General features: G+C 43.6%; 1 protein-coding gene across 2 annotated transcripts in view; it reads left to right on the forward strand.

The window, feature by feature from the left end:
• zfyve27 (zinc finger, FYVE domain containing 27) overlaps positions 1–17,452 on the forward strand; it is a 195,787-nt gene that overhangs the window by 80,414 nt on the left and 97,921 nt on the right. For both annotated transcript variants that reach the window (XM_060842493.1, XM_060842494.1), the window contains one exon: positions 6,148–6,292. In XM_060842493.1, coding sequence (XP_060698476.1) covers positions 6,148–6,292 — 145 coding nt within the window. The remainder of the gene's footprint in view (positions 1–6,147; positions 6,293–17,452) is intronic.

The raw sequence follows: 17,452 nt of genomic DNA on the forward strand, positions 1-17,452 counted from the left end.
TTCGTGGTTCTTTGTTGCTTTTCAAAGTTTTCCCAGTCTCCCTGTTTCCCACTACTCTTGCCACTTTGTAAACCTGAGCTTTTGATTGGATGACTTCCTTTATTTCCTTGGTTATCCAAGGCTGGCTCTTCCTAACTTGTTTTCGACCAGAATATACTTTCCTTGAGCACTGTAAAAATCTCTTTGAAAATCCTCCACTGCTCCTCAACTGTTGCACTATATAACGTGTATTCCCAGTCTAAATTTATCCAACTCCTTCCTCATCCCATTACAGTCTCCCTTATTTCAGCATAACACCCATTTGTGCATGAAATTTGATCAACTGTGATCACTCTTCCGAGAGGTTGCTTAACTACGAGGTCATTAATTTTACCTGTCGCATTATACAGGACTGATTTAAGATTGCACACCTCCCCCCACCCTTGTAGGTTTGGTAACATGCTGTTCAAGAAAGTTATCATGGATGAGTTCCTCCTCAAGACTGCCTCTATTGACTTGATTCAGCCAGTCAATGTGCATGTTGGAGTCCCCATGACTACTGCCTTCCCATTTTTGCATGCATCAGATATTTCTTGATTGATCACTTGTGCCACTGTAGTAGTACGATTGGGTTGTCTATAGACTACTCCAACCAGCGATGTCTTCCCCTTACTATTCCTGATCTCCACCCAAATAAATTCAACATTTTGCTCCTTTGTTTCCTATACCATCTCTCCCTATCGCCCTAATCTCATCCTTAGTTAAGAGCACGACCCCACCTCTCTTTCCTTCCTGCCTATCCTTCCTAATTACCTGATATCCTTGGGTATTTAAGTATTGTAAGTAGCCTTTGATTTCTTTTAAATATTATTTGCAAGTATAATTTGGAGTATTAGTGAAAGCTGTTGTGTAGTGGAGTGCACGTTTTAGATTTGCAGAAAATCAAAGCAAATGGAGATTAGTCTATAAAAATATTAGATTGATAAGGGCGCAGTTGGGTAATACTGTTTATTCTTCAGTTGGTTTGAGCAAGATTATTTCCATCTGAATAATAGGTTTACACTTTTAACTTGTTCCCAGTTTGCGTTAAGGGCACATCAGACCATTGGTACAAAATATTTTGTAATCAGGTTCTGCCTTTCTCAACTGAAAACAAATAAAATGATCACTGGAGAGAAGGCAAGCTAATGGTTTGAGCCTGGATGACTCATCATAGCCTTTCTCATGCTCAGGCCATCTCAAAGCACCTTATAACCGATTGATATACTTTTAAAATGTTTTATTGTTGAAAACAATGGCAGCCAATTTGCACAAGATCCCATAAACAATACTGTGACAATGACCAAATCATGTCTTCAGGGTGTTGATTGAGGGATAACTATTGCCTTGAGGACATTAAAGAGAGCTGTAGTTTTCTTCTGAAAACTAGCATCCCCATCCTTGAACTGACCCAGGTTCAAGTCCCGCCTGCTCCAAAGGTGTGTAATAACATCTATTTCTAATCAACTGTTCAATGTAGGAACAAATTTCTGCAGATGCTGGAATCTGTACTGAAAACAACAAATGCTGGAAATCACAGCAGGTCAGACAGCATCATGGAGAGAGAGCAAGCTAACGTTTCAACTCTGGATGACACATCAGGTCTGATGAAGAGTCATCTAGACTCTAAATGTTAAGTTTGCTTTCTCTTCACAGATACTGTCTGACCTGCTGTAATCTCCTTTAGAGACCAAAAAAACTGCAGGTGCAGGGATTCAAAATAGGCAGGATCTAGATTAGAGTGGTGCTGGAAAAGCACAGCAGGTCAGGCGGCATCCGAGGAGCAGGAAAATCGACGTTTTGGGCAAAAGCCCTTCATCAGGAATAGAGGCAGTGTGCCTGCAGAGTGGAGAGATAAATGAGAGGGGATGGGGATGGGGAGAAAGTAGCATAGAGTACAATGGATGAATGGGGGTGGGATGAAGGTGATAGGTCAGAGAGGAGGGTGGAGTGGATAGATGGAAAGGAAGATAGACAGGTAGGACATGTCATGAGGGCAGTGCTGAGCTGGGGTGTGGTGGGGGAAGAGGAAATAAGGAAACTGGTGAAATCTACATTGATGCCCTGGGGGTAAAGTGTTCCGAGGTGGGGAAGATGAGGCGTTCTTCCTCCAGGCATCGGTGGTGAGGGAGCAGTGGTGGAGGAGGCCCAGGACCTGCATGTTCTCAGCAGAGTGGGAGGGGGAGTTGAAATGTTGGGCAGTGGGGTTGATTGGTGCAAGTGTCCTGGAGATGTTCCCTAAAGCGCTCTGCTGGGAGGCGTCCAGTCTCCCCAATGTAGAGGAGACCGCATCGGGAGCAACGGATACAATAAATGATATTAGTGGATGTGCAGGTAAAACTTTGGATGTGAAAAGCTCCTTTGGGGCCTTGGATGGAGATGAGGGGGGAGGTGTGGGCGCAGGTTTTGCAATTCCTGCAGTGGCAGAGGAGGGTGCCAGGATGGGAGGGTGGGTTACTGGGGGCTGTGGACCTGACCAGGTAATCACGGAGGGAGTGGTCTTTGTGGAAAGCGGAAATGGGTGGGGAAGGAAATATATCTCTGGTGGTGGGGTCTGTTTGGAGGTGGCGGAAATGTCGTTGGATGATGTGGTTTATGCAAAGGTTGGTAGGGTGGAAGGTGAGCACTGGGGGAGGGGTTCTGTCCTTGTTACGGTTGGAGGGGTGGTGTTTGAGGGCAGAGGGGCGGGATGAGGCCGAGATGCGTTGGAGGGCATCTTTATCCACGTGGGGAGGGAAATTGCGGTCTCTAAAGAAGGAAGCCATCTGGTGTGTTCTGTGGTGGAACTGGTCCAGGTCTTGAAGAAGGGTTATACCCAAAATGTTGAGTTCTGCATCTCCTGATGCTGCTTGGCTTGCTGTGATCTTCCAGCCTCCTGCACGTCCATTGTAATCTCCAGCATTTGTTATTTTTAGGTTGATTAGAAAAATAGGTTGTTTAAAAAAAAATGTGCCTTGGGACCTTTTACAAATACTTGAGAAGCTAGATAAGGCCTCAGTCTCATATTTTATCTCAAAGTATGGCGCTAAGTGTCAATCTGGACTTTGTGCTCAAGTTTCTGGGAAGCATAAACAGAAATTTCTGGAAAAGCTCAGCACATCTGGCATCATCTGTGGAGAGAAATCAGAGTTAAGGTTTCAGGCCGAGTCACCCTTCCTCAGTTGTGAGGAAGTTCCGAACTGAGGAAGGGTCACTTGACCCAAAATGTTAACTCTGACATCTCTGCACAGATGCTGCTAAACCTACTGAGCTTTTCCAGAAATTTCAGTTCTTGTTTCTGATTCACAGCTGCCGCAGTTCTTTTGGTTTTCTGGGAAGCACATTGAACTCAAGGCCTTGGGATTCAGAAGTGAGAGCGTGCTCCATTCTGAACCCTAAATGAATTAACTCAATGGCAGCCATGATGTGGAGGTGTTGGTGTTGGACTGGGGTGGAAACGTCAAAAATCACACAACACCAGATTATAGTCCAACAGATTTATTTGGAAGCATTAAATAAACCTGTTGGACTATAACATGGTGTTATGTGATTTTTAACTAACTGAATGGTGATAGCCTAAGGCATTTTCACAAGCTTGAATAAGGATAAAATCTGTGCTCATTAGCTTTCTTTATGATTGTTAGAAAACTATTTTTGTACAAGTGGAAAGTAAGGGATTTCCCTTCCTTGTTTTGTCTGTTTGATTTACTAGAGGGATCCCCATACATCCTTTAGCAATAAACCATGATACTTAGTTCTGCTCCAAAGGCACGGGGCGGCACAATTGGTGCTCTTATTAGTCTGTATGACAGACATATGCAAACGCTTACCCAGGCCATATGTCTGGAATTTTGTGTTATTCACACAATCGTATATTTTGTTTTATGCACACTTATGGAGTTATCATCTAAACTTAATTTGGTACTGAATAAACTAGTCCATAAATTAAGTTCATTAAAATTTGAATGGTTCATGTTTGTACCGAATTGCCCCTACTATGAACAGTAATTCTCACAAGGCTGTTTACGATGGATTTGTTAATGCAGCAGTGCTTTCTCTGCTACGAACTGAACCAGACTGTTCACGATCTTGGGTGTCATTGTTGATTCAGAGATGGGCATCAGACCAAAAGGTAAAGTCAACATACTCCCAGTTGACCTTGGGGCTGCTGTCTCATTAGAGAGAGAGATGACTTCGTAGTGAATTTAATCTGAAGGTGGTCACAACTTAAGTAAAAGAGGAGATTGAGAAAGCAGGACCTTCACAGTCACCTCAACCAGTGCAGGAATTGAATTATGCTGTTAGCATCACTATACAATCAACTGAACTAACTGGCCCCATTTACTTTGCAACTGACCACATGTCAGTGCTACCACTAAGACCACCTGTTTTCACATATGTAACATTACCTAACTTCAACTTGCTGAAACTCACCTGTTAAAATCCTCATTCATGGCTTTATGATCTCGACTATTTCAGTGCCATCCTAGCTGACTTCCGATCTTCCAGTCTCTCCAAACCTATGCCTGTCCAAAATTCTGACTATGTCCTTGTTCATCTCTGCTCGCTGTCCGACATTGATCTCAATTGAGCAACACCCCATTTTTAAATTTCCATTTTAAAACAGTTTTCAAATTCCACTGTGATCTCGTCATTTCACTAATCTCCTTTAGTGCCACAATTTTCTAAATCCCTACAGCACTCTGGTTCTAGCACCCTCTTTCTGTGTGGGTTTCCTCTGGGTGCTCCAGTTTTTTTCCCACATTCCAAAAGATGTGCAGGTCAGGTGAACTGGCCATGCTAAATTGCCCATAGTGTTATGTACATTAGTCAAGGGTAAATTTCGAGAAATGTGTCTGGGTGGGTTACTCTTCAGAGGGTTGATGTAGACTTGTTGGGCCGAAGGGCCTGTTTCCGTGCTGTAGGGAATTTAATCTAATCTATTCAAAATGTGATTTTAGGTTGGGACATTGCTGGAAAGGCAACATTTATTGGTCAACTCTAGTTTCCCTGAGAACATTACGTACTGATTTGCTCCTCCAGAAACCTGGTAACGCTAGCGGTCTGCTCCCATACAGCTAAATGAACAGCCAGCACCCACTAAATTACCTTTCAGCAGGAACTTAGCCTGTTGTGGAACTCATTCCAAAAAGAAGTTAAGGCACACAATCTCTGGCGCTCCAATGCTATACTGACAGAGTGTTGCACTATCAGCAGTGTTGTCCATTCATACCAATCAACATGCGAGGCCCCATATCACATTTTGAAGATGAGTTTCCTGTGTCCTGGATGACATTGCTGCTGAGACATAATCACGATAAATCAATTAAAAACTGTTCATTCATCTCTATAGTGTGATCTTACTGCAGGTAAATTACAGTCACATTTATCTATATCAGAGCAATTATTACATTTAAGTGCAATGACATTTGGCACACTTTTGAGACATGATCTGATGAACAATGTGTTGTTAATCCTAGTCTTTGTTTTTTCGACAAATTCCATTTTTCTGCCAGTCCTCAGTTTGAATAACTGTTCAAAGTAATCGTCAAGTTTATAATTCACGAAAGCCTGAATGATGCACGTAACTCTTAGTTTGCTATATTCCACTTTTGAGTAAGTGGTGTGTTAAAGAGAGTATATGTTTTCCTGCCTAGTACCCTCAACAAGCCTGGAGGTTGGGTTGATCACCCTGATCTTGGCCCAAACTACCAAAAACCAGGTTGTCTTCCTGTTGCTGTTGTAATGTATTTATTAATCTCATAATAATTTTGTTCATTCATTATTGCTCACTGAGGTCGCTTAAACAACTACAACTACTGACTTAATCCTAGCTGTCTTCCCTTTTGAAGCCTAACAAATTCAGCCCTGTATCACTCCTTTTTCTTATTCACCTATTGGATGGTGAATCCTAAACTAGAACTCCAAGATGTCTACGTATTAGTAACCTGGGATGAGCACAAACTAGTAGAACATATGTGTTATCTACTTGTGGCTCCATGACCATGTTTAAACAGCTGATATGGACCAAAACTTGGTGTGCAATTGTGAAAGCTACTGGCTTTTTCTCTCAAACTTACTTAGTATGTTTTGGATTTAATGAAAACTTATAGGGACCTTTGATCTGATGATGATTTATTTTGTCTTTAGGAGGATGATGATGGTCCACAGTGCACTGGGGATTATGATCTGACCATGCAGGACAATGGATTTTTTAATAAGAATGAGCTCATCAGGAGCAAAGTCTCCAAGTTGACTGAAAAACTGCGGAAACGTTATCCGACCAATAACTACGGTAAGTGGCAATTACATTCCCCCAAATTTTAATTGATGTAATTTTGTCAAATGCGTTAAACCTGTATTTTGGGAGAGAATTTAATTTGAAGATGCAGAAGGGTATTTCTAATAAATGAGTGAATTTCTGTGATGTTGCATAAATTTAAAATAAAATTGTATTATTTCTCTGGAATTTTTTTTTAACTTCCATTTTTTTTCTCTCCCTCTCACTCATTTGCTCTTGCTCACACCTCTTAGTAAATCTTCTCTTGGAGCATGTGTTATAATGGACTTTAATAAATTATGACTTTCTGTTGTAGCTAGTATACTGTTCTCTATTCTCTGGTATGATCTTTTGGAAGTGACCATATATAGACTGTTCATTTCAAGATTTTCACAGCCTAGCTTTGGAGTTAAACTGTAGAATAAAGTACTATGGAAGGCTGGAACCTAATGCTTTGGCAGCATAGAAAGAGTATTCTGGAGATATTGCTGCATGAGAACTGAATAGAAAGCCAAAGTCAGCACCACCCACCGGTTTCATGAATCCCCTTCAATTTATTTCCATCAACCGTGCTGGGCCTCTAGATCTCTGAGCTCTCACATCTGTTGTCTTCCTTCCAGTGTTACCTTGGTTTTTGGATCAGATCACTTTCACAATCCTGACATATTTCAGGAACTCTGATGATTTCAACCTTACTTTCGAGTTGCCAGTTCTAAGCCAAAAGTTCATAGAATCCCTGTAGTCTAGAAAGAGGCCATTTGGCCAATCGTGTCTGCACTGACCCTCCGAAGAGTATCCCACCCACCAACCCACTCCCCCTATCCCCGTAGACCTGCATTTACCATGGCCAGTTCACCTGATATTCACATCTTTGGTTGTTGGAGGAAACCGGAGCACCCAGCAGAAATCCACGCAGATGCAGGGAGAATGTACAAACTCCACACAGACAGTTGCCCAAGGTTGGAATTGAACCTGGGTCCGTGTCACTGTAGTGCTAACCATTGTGCCACCCAGTTTCTTTCTCCAGAGTGTTACCAAACTAAAGCAGTGGGTTTCAACTAATGTGACCTGATACAATGGTATGCTGCGGCAGGTGAGAAGTGTGCCGTGAAAAGTTTGGGAAGCAACGCCATTTTATCTGAGTGTCAAGATAGTGAACATGCTTCCAATCTCCTCCAGAACCTTGGCATCAACTACTGGAAGTAGTAGCTGCTGATAGCAGCCATCTCTACCAACTGTGTATACATAAGCCCCCTAGATCATACATGCATTGATTTGCGATATTGTGCACAACATAGTCCTAAGTTTCCCAGTAACCCAACAAATTGCAGTTTATCCTACTTTGCATTTTGCTGTGTTCACGTGTAGTTAGAATTAGTTGAGTTGAGCAGATTTTGAACCGTGTCTGTGCTCCCAGTCAAAGATAATGTATTTGTTGCCAGTAGATGCAAGGCATTAATTTTTGATCCTTCTTTAGCTTGATATATGCGCTATGTTGCAAACCTCTGTAGTAAGGCTGGGGTTAGCACTGCTGCCTCACAGCGCAAGAGACCTGGGTTCAATTCCCGCCTCAGGCGACTGTGTGGAGTTTGCACATTCTCCCCGTGTTTGTGTGGGTTTCCTCCGGGTGCACCGGTTTCCTCCCACAACCCAAAAATGTGCAGGTCAGGTGAATTGGCCATGATAAATTGCCCGTAGTGTTAGATGAATGGGGTAAATGTAGGGGAATGGGTCTGGGTGGGTTGCGCTTCGGCGGGTCGGTGTGGACTTGTTGGGTCGAAGGGCCTGTTTCCACACTGTAAGTAATCTAATCTAACCTAAAAAACTCAGGGTAAATGCAGGTAAGCATGACGTATGTGAGCCATCAGTTCAACTTAAAAAGTGGTCATAGTGTAGAATTGTTTGTCTGATTGATGTGTGCCTTGAAACTGAAAAGATTGGGAGCCATTGATCTAAAGGACTTCTGTTGGTCTTTCCAAATTTTGAGAGCTGATCCAGTTACTACAAAATGGTACAGTTTGACCAAAATACAAGATGTTTTCCTCTATTCTGTCTCAGAAAGTTTATGTCCTACCAACACTGTTAAAAACCCATGACTAGCATTCCGGTCCTGTGACCCTTAATGCCACCCGAAGACCTTTTGTTATCTGTTAAGGATCCTACACTTGGAAGAAACCAGAAATCCAGATTAACGTTCTGGGGAATCCCACCATGGCATGGTCTGAGACAAAAAAAACCTGCAGATGCTGGAATCCAGGCAGGAGGCTGGAAGAACGCAACAAGCCAGACAGTATCGGGAGGTGGGGGAGTAGATGATTCTGACAAGAAGTCCTGAAGAAGGGTTTCCCCCGGAACGTCAACTTCTCCACCTCTTGGTGCTGCCTGGCTTGCTGTGTTCTAACAGCGTGCAGCCTGTCTATCTTGCTTGCATGGTCTGACTGTCAGGGAGGTAAAAACAATGACTGCAGATGCTGGAAACCAGATTCTGGATTAGTGGTGCTGGAAGAGCACAGCAGTTCAGGCAGCATCCAAAGTGCAGCGAAATCGATGTTTCGGGCAAAAGCCCTTCATCAGGAATAAAGGCAGTGAGCCTGAAGTGTGGAGAGATAAGCTAGAGGAGAGTGTGGGTGGGTGAAAGTAGCATAGAGTACAATGGGTGAGTGGGGGAGGGAATGAAGGTGATAGGTCAGGGAGGAGAGGGTGGGGTGGATAGGTGGAAAAGGAGGCAGGCAGATAGGGCAAGTCCGGACAAGTCATGGGGACAGTGCTGAGCTGGAAGTTAGGAACTAGGATGAGGTGGGGCAAGGGGAAATGAGGAAACTGTTGAAGTCCACATTGATGCCCTGGGGTTGAAGTGTTCCGAGGCGTAGTTGAGGCGTTCTTCCTCCAGGCGTCTGGTGGTGAGGGAGCGGTGGTGAAGGAGGCCCAGGACCTCCATGACCTCGGCAGAGTGGGAGGGGGAGTTGAAATGTTGGGCCACGTGGAGGTGTGGTTGATTGGTGCGGGTGTCCCAGAGATGTTCCCTAAAGCGCTCTACTAGGAGGCGCCCAGTCTTCCCAATCTAGAGGAGACTGCATCGGTAGCAACGGATACAGTAAATGATATTGGTGGATGTGTAGGTAACACTTTGGATGTGGAAAGCTCCTTTAGGGCCTTGGTTAGAGGTGAGGGAGGAGGTGTGGGCACAGGTTTTGCAGTTCCTGCAGTAGCAGGGGAAAGTACCAGGTTGGGAGGGTGGGTTGTGGGGGGCATGGACCTGACCAGGTAGTCACAGAGCGAATGGACTTTGCGGAAGGCGGAAAGGGGTGGGGAGGGAAATATATCCCTGGTGGTGGGGTCTTTTCGGAGGTGACGGAAATGTCGGCGGATGATTTGGTTAATGTGAAGGTTTGTAGGATGGAAGGTGGGCACCAGGGGTGTTCTGTCCTTGTTACAGTTGGAGGGGTGGGATCTGAGGGCGGAGGTGCGGGATGTGGACGAGATGCGTTGGGGGGCATCTTTAACCACGTGGGAAGGGAAATTGCGGTCTCTAAAGAAGGAGGCCATCAGGTGTGTTCTATGGTGGGATTGGTCCTCCTGGGAGCAGATACGGCGGAGGTGGAGGATTTGGGAACACGGGATGGCATTTTTGCAAGAGGTAGGGTGGGAAGAGGTGTAATCCAGGTAGCTGTGGGAGTCGGTGGGTTTATAAAAAATGTCAGTGTCAAGTCGGTCGTCATTAATGGAGATGGAGAGGTCCAGGAAGGGGAGGGAGGTGTCAGAGATAATCCAGGTAAATTTAAGGTCAGGGTGGAAAGTGTTGGTGAAGTTGATGAATTGCTCAACCTCCTCGCGGGAGCACGAGGTGGCACCAATGCAGTCATCAATGTAGCGGAGGAAGAGGTGGGGATGGTGCCGGTGTAATTACGGAAGATCGACTGTTCTATGTAGCCAACAAAGAGACAGGCATAGCTGGGGCCCATACGTGTGCCCATGGCTACCCCTTTGGTCTGGAGGAAGTGGGAGGATTCGAAGGAGAAATTGTGGTCTGACTGTCATGTGATTCCAGACCCACTGCAATGTGATTGACTCTTAACTGCCCTCTGAAATGACCCAAGCAAGCAACCTATTCAGGGCGATTAGAAATGGGCAGCAAATACTGCCCCTAGTCAGCAAACCTACAACCTACTTTACCCTCCTCCCTTGTGTTTTCTTGTGGCTTTACAGTTGCTTTCAGTGTGTGAATAGCAACTGATTTCCTCTAAATTGGATCCCTGCCTAAGTCCTAGCAGTGCACCTGTTCTGAAAAATACTTCAAGTTTTAATAACCTCTTCACATTGCACATTCTGTTCTTTTTATTTTACAGCTCCCAGTCTTATTCTGTGAGTTTTGTTTGATGGAGACTCTGTCTTGTTATTTGGCATCATGACTAAAAATATTATCAGATTACACTTCATTTCAAGAGGAATCTTTACCATTAGACATCCTTTTAAACTTACTAAGTGGCTTGGTGCAGCAGGGGCTGCTGGAGCTGAGCCATATTCTTCCTACGGGCAGAAAACTTGCATCTACATATAACCCTCAGTGTCTGACAAAGTAGTCTTAATGGACAGCACAAAAGGAGGTTCACTTTGCATCTGGCCACTGCATCTTTGTGCAGTGTTGCTAATGTAACTTTACTGTGTATCTAACCCCATGCTGTATGTGTTCTGGAAGTGTTTGATGATATCAGTAGTGTTTGATGTGGATAGTATCGAGGATGCTTTACTTTCACTTTAAAAGAGGAGAGGGAACTTAATCTGAAACTGTTGCTGTACTATATCGGCCATGGGAATGTTTGATGGGAACAGTACAGAAGGAGCTTTACTTTGCATTTAATACCATTTTGTAAATGTCTCAGAACTGTTTGGTGCTGACTGGATGTTTGAAAATTATTCTGTACTGCAACAGTGTTTTGGAAGGTAGAGTTACCAAAAATAATGCAGTAGTTCAAAAAAATGAACAATTAGCAGTGATATCCTTTTCATATGTATTAATAATTGACATTGGGATAGTTTTCCTCAAATAGTATGAACTGATGACAATTGGTAAGAAAGGAGGAGAATGAACTTGCATTTCTGTTGTACCTTTCATATATTCAGGATGTCCCAAAGCATTTTACAACGAGTTAAAATACTTTTGAAATGCAATCCCTGTTAAAATGTAGGGAGTTGAATAGACTGTTCACTTTTGAAAAATCAAAGTTGAGTTCACCACACTGCAAGTATGTTGATAATTGGACAATGAAAGAAGGATTAGAGGTTGTAAAACTTGATTAACAATTTTGCAGACTCAGTTCAGATCCCTCTATGATAATTGAGAATTGCAATGCATTCCTTTTTATATGTGGAAAAAGAAAGCTTGAGCCAATCTTGACTTGGGGAGTATGTCTGCTCAGAGTTGAGAGTTTCTGTCATGGGTCTTCATGTAACTGAACGGGACAGTTCTTGACCTACAGGTATTTGGGTATGCCCCATTAGACAGAATCCAGCGTTTGGAATTAGCTTCCTTTGTTTCCTTCCATTGCTGCTGCTATGCCTCATTGTACAGTGACTCAGTGTGATTAAGCTTGGTGGGCATGGTCGAGTGGTTGGTACCAAGTTCCTTCCAGTCATTAATGTCGATGCAGACATCCTTCGAGGACAACTTCTGAGTGTCTTTGGAGTGTTTTCTTTACCTTCCCCTAGAATACTGGTCATTTGTGAGTTTAAAAAAAACTTCAACATGAGATGATTTTTGACCAACTGGATGCAGTATCCAGTTCATAGGAGTTGATTTTACCACAGAGTGTTGCCCGAATGTTAATAGAGCTGGCTTCAAGAAAGACACCAGCATTTGTTTGACCATCCTCCTGTTGAATCTGACAGGGGCGTTGCTGCTGGAATTTCTTTAGCTCTTTTAAGTGCTGGTGATAAGTGGTACAAATCTCTGTGACATACTGGGGAATGGTGCTGATGCCTACTTTGCAAACTTGGAGTCTTGTCAGTTACAAGATTTTGTTGTCAAACACTTGCTGTAAATAGTACAGGCTAACACTCGGCTTTGCCCTGAACTCATCCTGCATTTGAAAGGACACTTTGGATGTTTTACTCAAGATCGTTGCATTCATAGCATCAGGAAGCAGTTGCAGAATGTGATGACGTTTCTTTAACTGCTGAATCTTTGGGGTACAATATTGTGTCCAGTTCTGGTCGCCCTACTATAGGAAAGATACAGAGGCTTTGGAGAGGGTGCAAAGGAGGTTTACCAGGATGCTGCCTGGACTGGAGGGCTTGCCTTATGAAGAAAGGTTGACTAAGCTCAGACTTTTCTGTCTGGAGAGGAGGAGGAAGAGAGATCACCTGATCGAGGTATACAAGATACATGAGAGGAATGGATAGAATCAATAGCCAGAGACTTTTCCCCAGGGCAGGATTGACTGGCACAAGGAGTCGTAGTTTGAAGATAGTAGGAGAAAGGTATAGAGGGGATGTCAGAGGAAGGTTCTTTACGCAGAGAGTTGTGAATGTATGGAATGCTTTGCCAAAAGTGATGGTGGTGGAAGCAGAGTCATTGGGGACATTTAAGCGACTGCTGGACATGCACATGGGCAGCAGTGAATTGAGGGGTGCGTAGGTTGTTATTTTATTTTAACATTAGGATTAATCTTCAGCACAACATCATGGGCTAAAGGGTCTGTTCTGTGCTGTACTTTCTATGTTCTAAGGGTCGTTGGACCCAAAACATTAACTTTGCTTTTTCTGCACAAATGACGCCAGACCTGCTGAATTTTTCCAGCAACCTCTGAGTTTGTTTTTGATTTCCAGCATCCGCAGTTCTTGTTTGAAGAAGCTGTTGAAGTTTACCCCATGTTCTATTAAGTATTTATCCCTTAATTGTCATTGTTAAAACAGATTATCTGATCATTATCACATTGCTGTTTGTGGGAGCTTACTCTTTGCAAACTGACTGCCACGCTCCACTGCATTGCAAACCATATGGTGAGACTCCTTCATTAATTGTGAGACTCTTGAAATCATCCTGAGATGGTAGATCAGTGCAATTTCCTTCTTTTTCTGTTGTAATGAAAGGATTATGTTGCTCATAACTGTGCAGAAATCCCAGCAAAATACAATTTCCCTGTCAAACAGTGAAAGGGAGACTGCCATTTAGTTTACATGAGAGACCACATAAGTAAGGACTGAGAGCGCTTTGTTTTATCTGCAATTCACTCTGAATGAATTGCAGCCTTCAGATAGTAACTGCTTGAAGAATCACAGGAGTTAGATATTTTAAACAAGCTGACATACTTAGTAAGAGTGGTTAGAATTATAATGCATGAGACAGTCATGTATACCATTTGAGCCAAATCAGCCATTGCTGTGATTGTATCTGGCACCACCGTTTAATCTGGTGAATTAGGGAAAGTGATTTGACATGAACCGACCCTTTAGTTCACTGTTTCAAATTCAGCTGGAACTTCTGTGCAGCATGTTGAAGGGTGGAAAGGCATCATGTTCTGTGTCACAAATCTTGCTGTCCAGCTGACTTTCACAAGTCAGTGTTTGCTGTGTTTCCTCAAATATCTCCAATCTTTGACAAATAACAGGAAGCCATTAAATTCAAACTCTCTGCATTTTATTCTGTTTCCTAGGATTAAGGAATTGAGAGACGAAGATGACCAAAGAGGGTTGTGGTGTTGGGGGGAGCGGGGAAGAGAGGTGGAGAGGAAATCAGTGGATTAAACATCAGGCACTGTTTAATAGAGTCCAATCTATTAAACTTGGGTATTGTTTCAGTTGTCAGAAACACCCATTTACGTATAATGTGTTATTCTAGCGATTGTATTTACTGACAAATATGACTTTTATTTCAACGAAAGTGCTGTTTTCCTCCAACCATTGGTGGCTCAGTGGTTAGCACTGCTGCCTCCCACACCAGCGACCCGGGTTTGATTCCACCATCGGGCAACTGTTTGTGTGGAGTTTGCGCAATCTCCCCTTGTTTGTGTGGGTTCGCTCTGGATGCACGGCTTTCCTGCCACAGTCCAAAGATGTGCAGGTTAGATGGATTGGCCATGCTAAATGGCCCATAGTGTCCAGGGATGTGCAGGTTGGGTGGGTTGGCTATGGTGTATATGGCCTTATGAGGATAAGGATGTGGGTCTGGGTGGGATGATCTTCAGAGGATCGATGTGGACTAGAGGGGCTGAATGGCCTCCTCCCACACTGTAGGAGTGTTCTATGATTCTATAAACTTTTGTGCATTAAAACAATCATTGTCAAAAGCTGAGAGGAGATTAGCAATAATACAATACAGTACAGCACAGGAACTGGCCTTTCGGCCCACCTATTCCCACTAGGACCTCTTCCTAGTCCTTATTTTGACCCAGTACTTATTGACCCATGCACAATTTTTATCCCTCTGTCGGTTTCCCATTCATGTGTCTATCATGATACACCTTAAGCATTCCAATGTGCCTGCTTCCACCACCTCTACTGACCATGTGTTCCAGGCACTCACCACCCTCTGTTAGAAAACTTTTTCCTGCACTTCTCCCCAAATTCCCACCCCCCACCTCACCATGAACCTGTGCCCTCTTGTAGGTGACCTTTCCATCCTGAGAAAAAGCCAATGTCAGGAAGTATTAAGACATCATCTCCCTTGCATCTTGTCAAACCATGTAGTTAATACCTTTTACTGCCACTTTGTTACTCTCAAAACTTTATCAAAGTGCTAAATGACTGAACATTGTATTGTTCTTATGATTTATCCTGTCCTTATCTTCACATTCCCATTCTCACTTGTACTGAAAACAAAATATGCAGGAGATCAGGATATGCAGGCAGCATCCATGGAGAACAAGCAAGCTAACATTTAGAGTCTAAATGACTCACAAACAGAAATTGCTGGAAAAACTCAGCAGGTCTGGCAGTATCTGTGGAGAGAAGTCAGAGTTAATATTGCGGGTCGAGTGATCCTTCCTCAGCAATTCCTAGTTTTGTTTCCGAATTACAGCATCCGAAGGTTTTTTGGAGACTAAATGACTCTTCATCAGAGCTGATGTGAAGTGTAAGCAGTGACTCAGGCGCAGCTTCACTTTTGCTGATTGGATAGTCAAATGATTTAATAAGAGTGGAATTTAATGCTCAGCCCTGCAATGGGAGTATTTAATCAGATGGGAGGCATAACCTTCTCATTTTTGACTTGATTTATGCCCACTCGGGAAAGACTTGCAGACGGCCTTTGCTTTCTTTTTATTTTAGCCTACTTTTCTAATCAACCGGTTCAGGGATGTTATTACACACCTCTGGAACAGGTGGGACTGTAACTTGGGTCGGTCCATGGGTAAGGACGCTACCACTGATACAAGAGGGCCCTGTTTTTGCTCCTTTCCTTCAGTTGAGGTCATTGAGTGGGGTGTGGATTTCCATTTAATGGCCTCATTAGAATATAACTGGAATTGATAGTCACCTCGGAAAAGTGAGGACTGCAGATGCTGGAGATCAGAGTCGAGGGAGTGGTGCTGGAAAAGCACAGCAGGTCAGGCAGCATCCAAGGAGTCGGAGAATCAATGTTTTGGGCATAAGCCCTTCGTGAGGAATCTTTTCTGAATGTAGTCCGGAGTCCATGTGGGATCAGTAGGGTTGAAATCAACTCGGAAAAAGTGAGGATTGCAGATGTTGGAGATCAGAGTCGAGGGTGTGGTGCTGGAAAAGCACAGCAGGTCAGACAGTATCTAAGGAGCAGGAGAATCGACGTTTTGGGCTAGAGCCCCTCATCAGGGCTTGATAGTTATCTTGCCACACGAGGAGAAGCCACCCATTTGGCTGCTTGTGGCTTCCCAGTTTTCAAGTGAGTGGAATCCCTTGTTCAAAGATACTTAGTGCCTGATAAAGATACTTAACATTAGGAAGGGCCTGCCAAGTCCATTTCGCCGTGATTCTCGCTATTCATGACTCACCTGCACCCAGGGAGCCAGTGGTCTCGAGGCCCTGGGTCAGTGTAGTACTGGGAGCAACCACTGCCTTTCTGATGGCATCTGTTCAACAGAGCTGCTAGACTTTCTAGCATTCCTCACTGGGCAAGGTGTCCACCCAAAGGTTCTTAGTACCAGCCAACAACCTGTTGCTGAATTACGTTATCCACACCTTCCTCTTTTCCATTTGCCGGGCAGGTAGTTTTGATGTTGATATCTAGTTCACTTTTCAAAGTTAAATTAATTTTCACCACTCTTTGATGTTATTTTGTTGTGGACTTGCTAAGCCGTTTTCAGGACTCCCTTATTATTATACAAATGGCAACTATATTTTGGCCAAGAGAGTGACATGGAGAAGGATGGAAGTTCTGAGGAAGGAAAAGGCACTATTACTTATCATGCCCCCTCTGTGCAAGCTTGACTCTGCGTTCCTGAAATTCGATGGCCTTTTGTGTTCTAATTTTGTAGCACTTTTATAAATTTTGACCAAATCACAACTAATCCCTGGAAGAGTGTAATGGCAGTAGGAATACATTCAAGAGGAAATCAGGAGGGCAAAAAGGAGGGAACACGAGATAGCCTTGACAAATATAGATGAGGAGAATTCAAAGGGATTCTTCAAGTATGTTAAGAACAAAAGGGTAACTAGGGAGAGATAAGGGCCCCTTAAAGATCAACAAGACTGCTGGAAATGGGAGAGACACTAAAAGAGTATTTTGCAATTGTTTACTGTGGATAAGGATATACAAGCGAGAGACCTTGGGGAAATAAATGGCAATGTCATGAAAAATGTCTATATGACACAGGAGGAGATGATGGACATCTTAAAACGCGTAAAGGCTAATAAATCTCTGGGATCTGATCAGGTGTACCCGAGAACTTTGTGGGAAGCTAGGGAAGTGATTACTGGGCCCCTTGCTGAGATATTTGTATGATCAAAAGCTACAGATGAGGTGCTGGAAGACTGAAGGTTGGCCCACGTGATGCCAATATTTAAGAAAGGTGGTAAGGAAAATCCTATAGACCGGTGAGCCTGACCTCGTTGGTGGACAGTTTGTTGGAGGGGATCCTCAGGGACAGGATTTAGAAAAACAAGGACTGATTAGGGAAGGTTTTGTGTGTGGGAAATCATGTCCCACTAACCTAATTGAGTTTTTTGAAGGTGTAGTGAAGAGGATTGATGAAGGCAGAGAGCAGA

This window comes from Hemiscyllium ocellatum, chromosome 22 (assembly GCF_020745735.1).
Source record: "Hemiscyllium ocellatum isolate sHemOce1 chromosome 22, sHemOce1.pat.X.cur, whole genome shotgun sequence".
In the NCBI taxonomy this organism is placed as follows: domain Eukaryota; kingdom Metazoa; phylum Chordata; class Chondrichthyes; order Orectolobiformes; family Hemiscylliidae; genus Hemiscyllium; species Hemiscyllium ocellatum.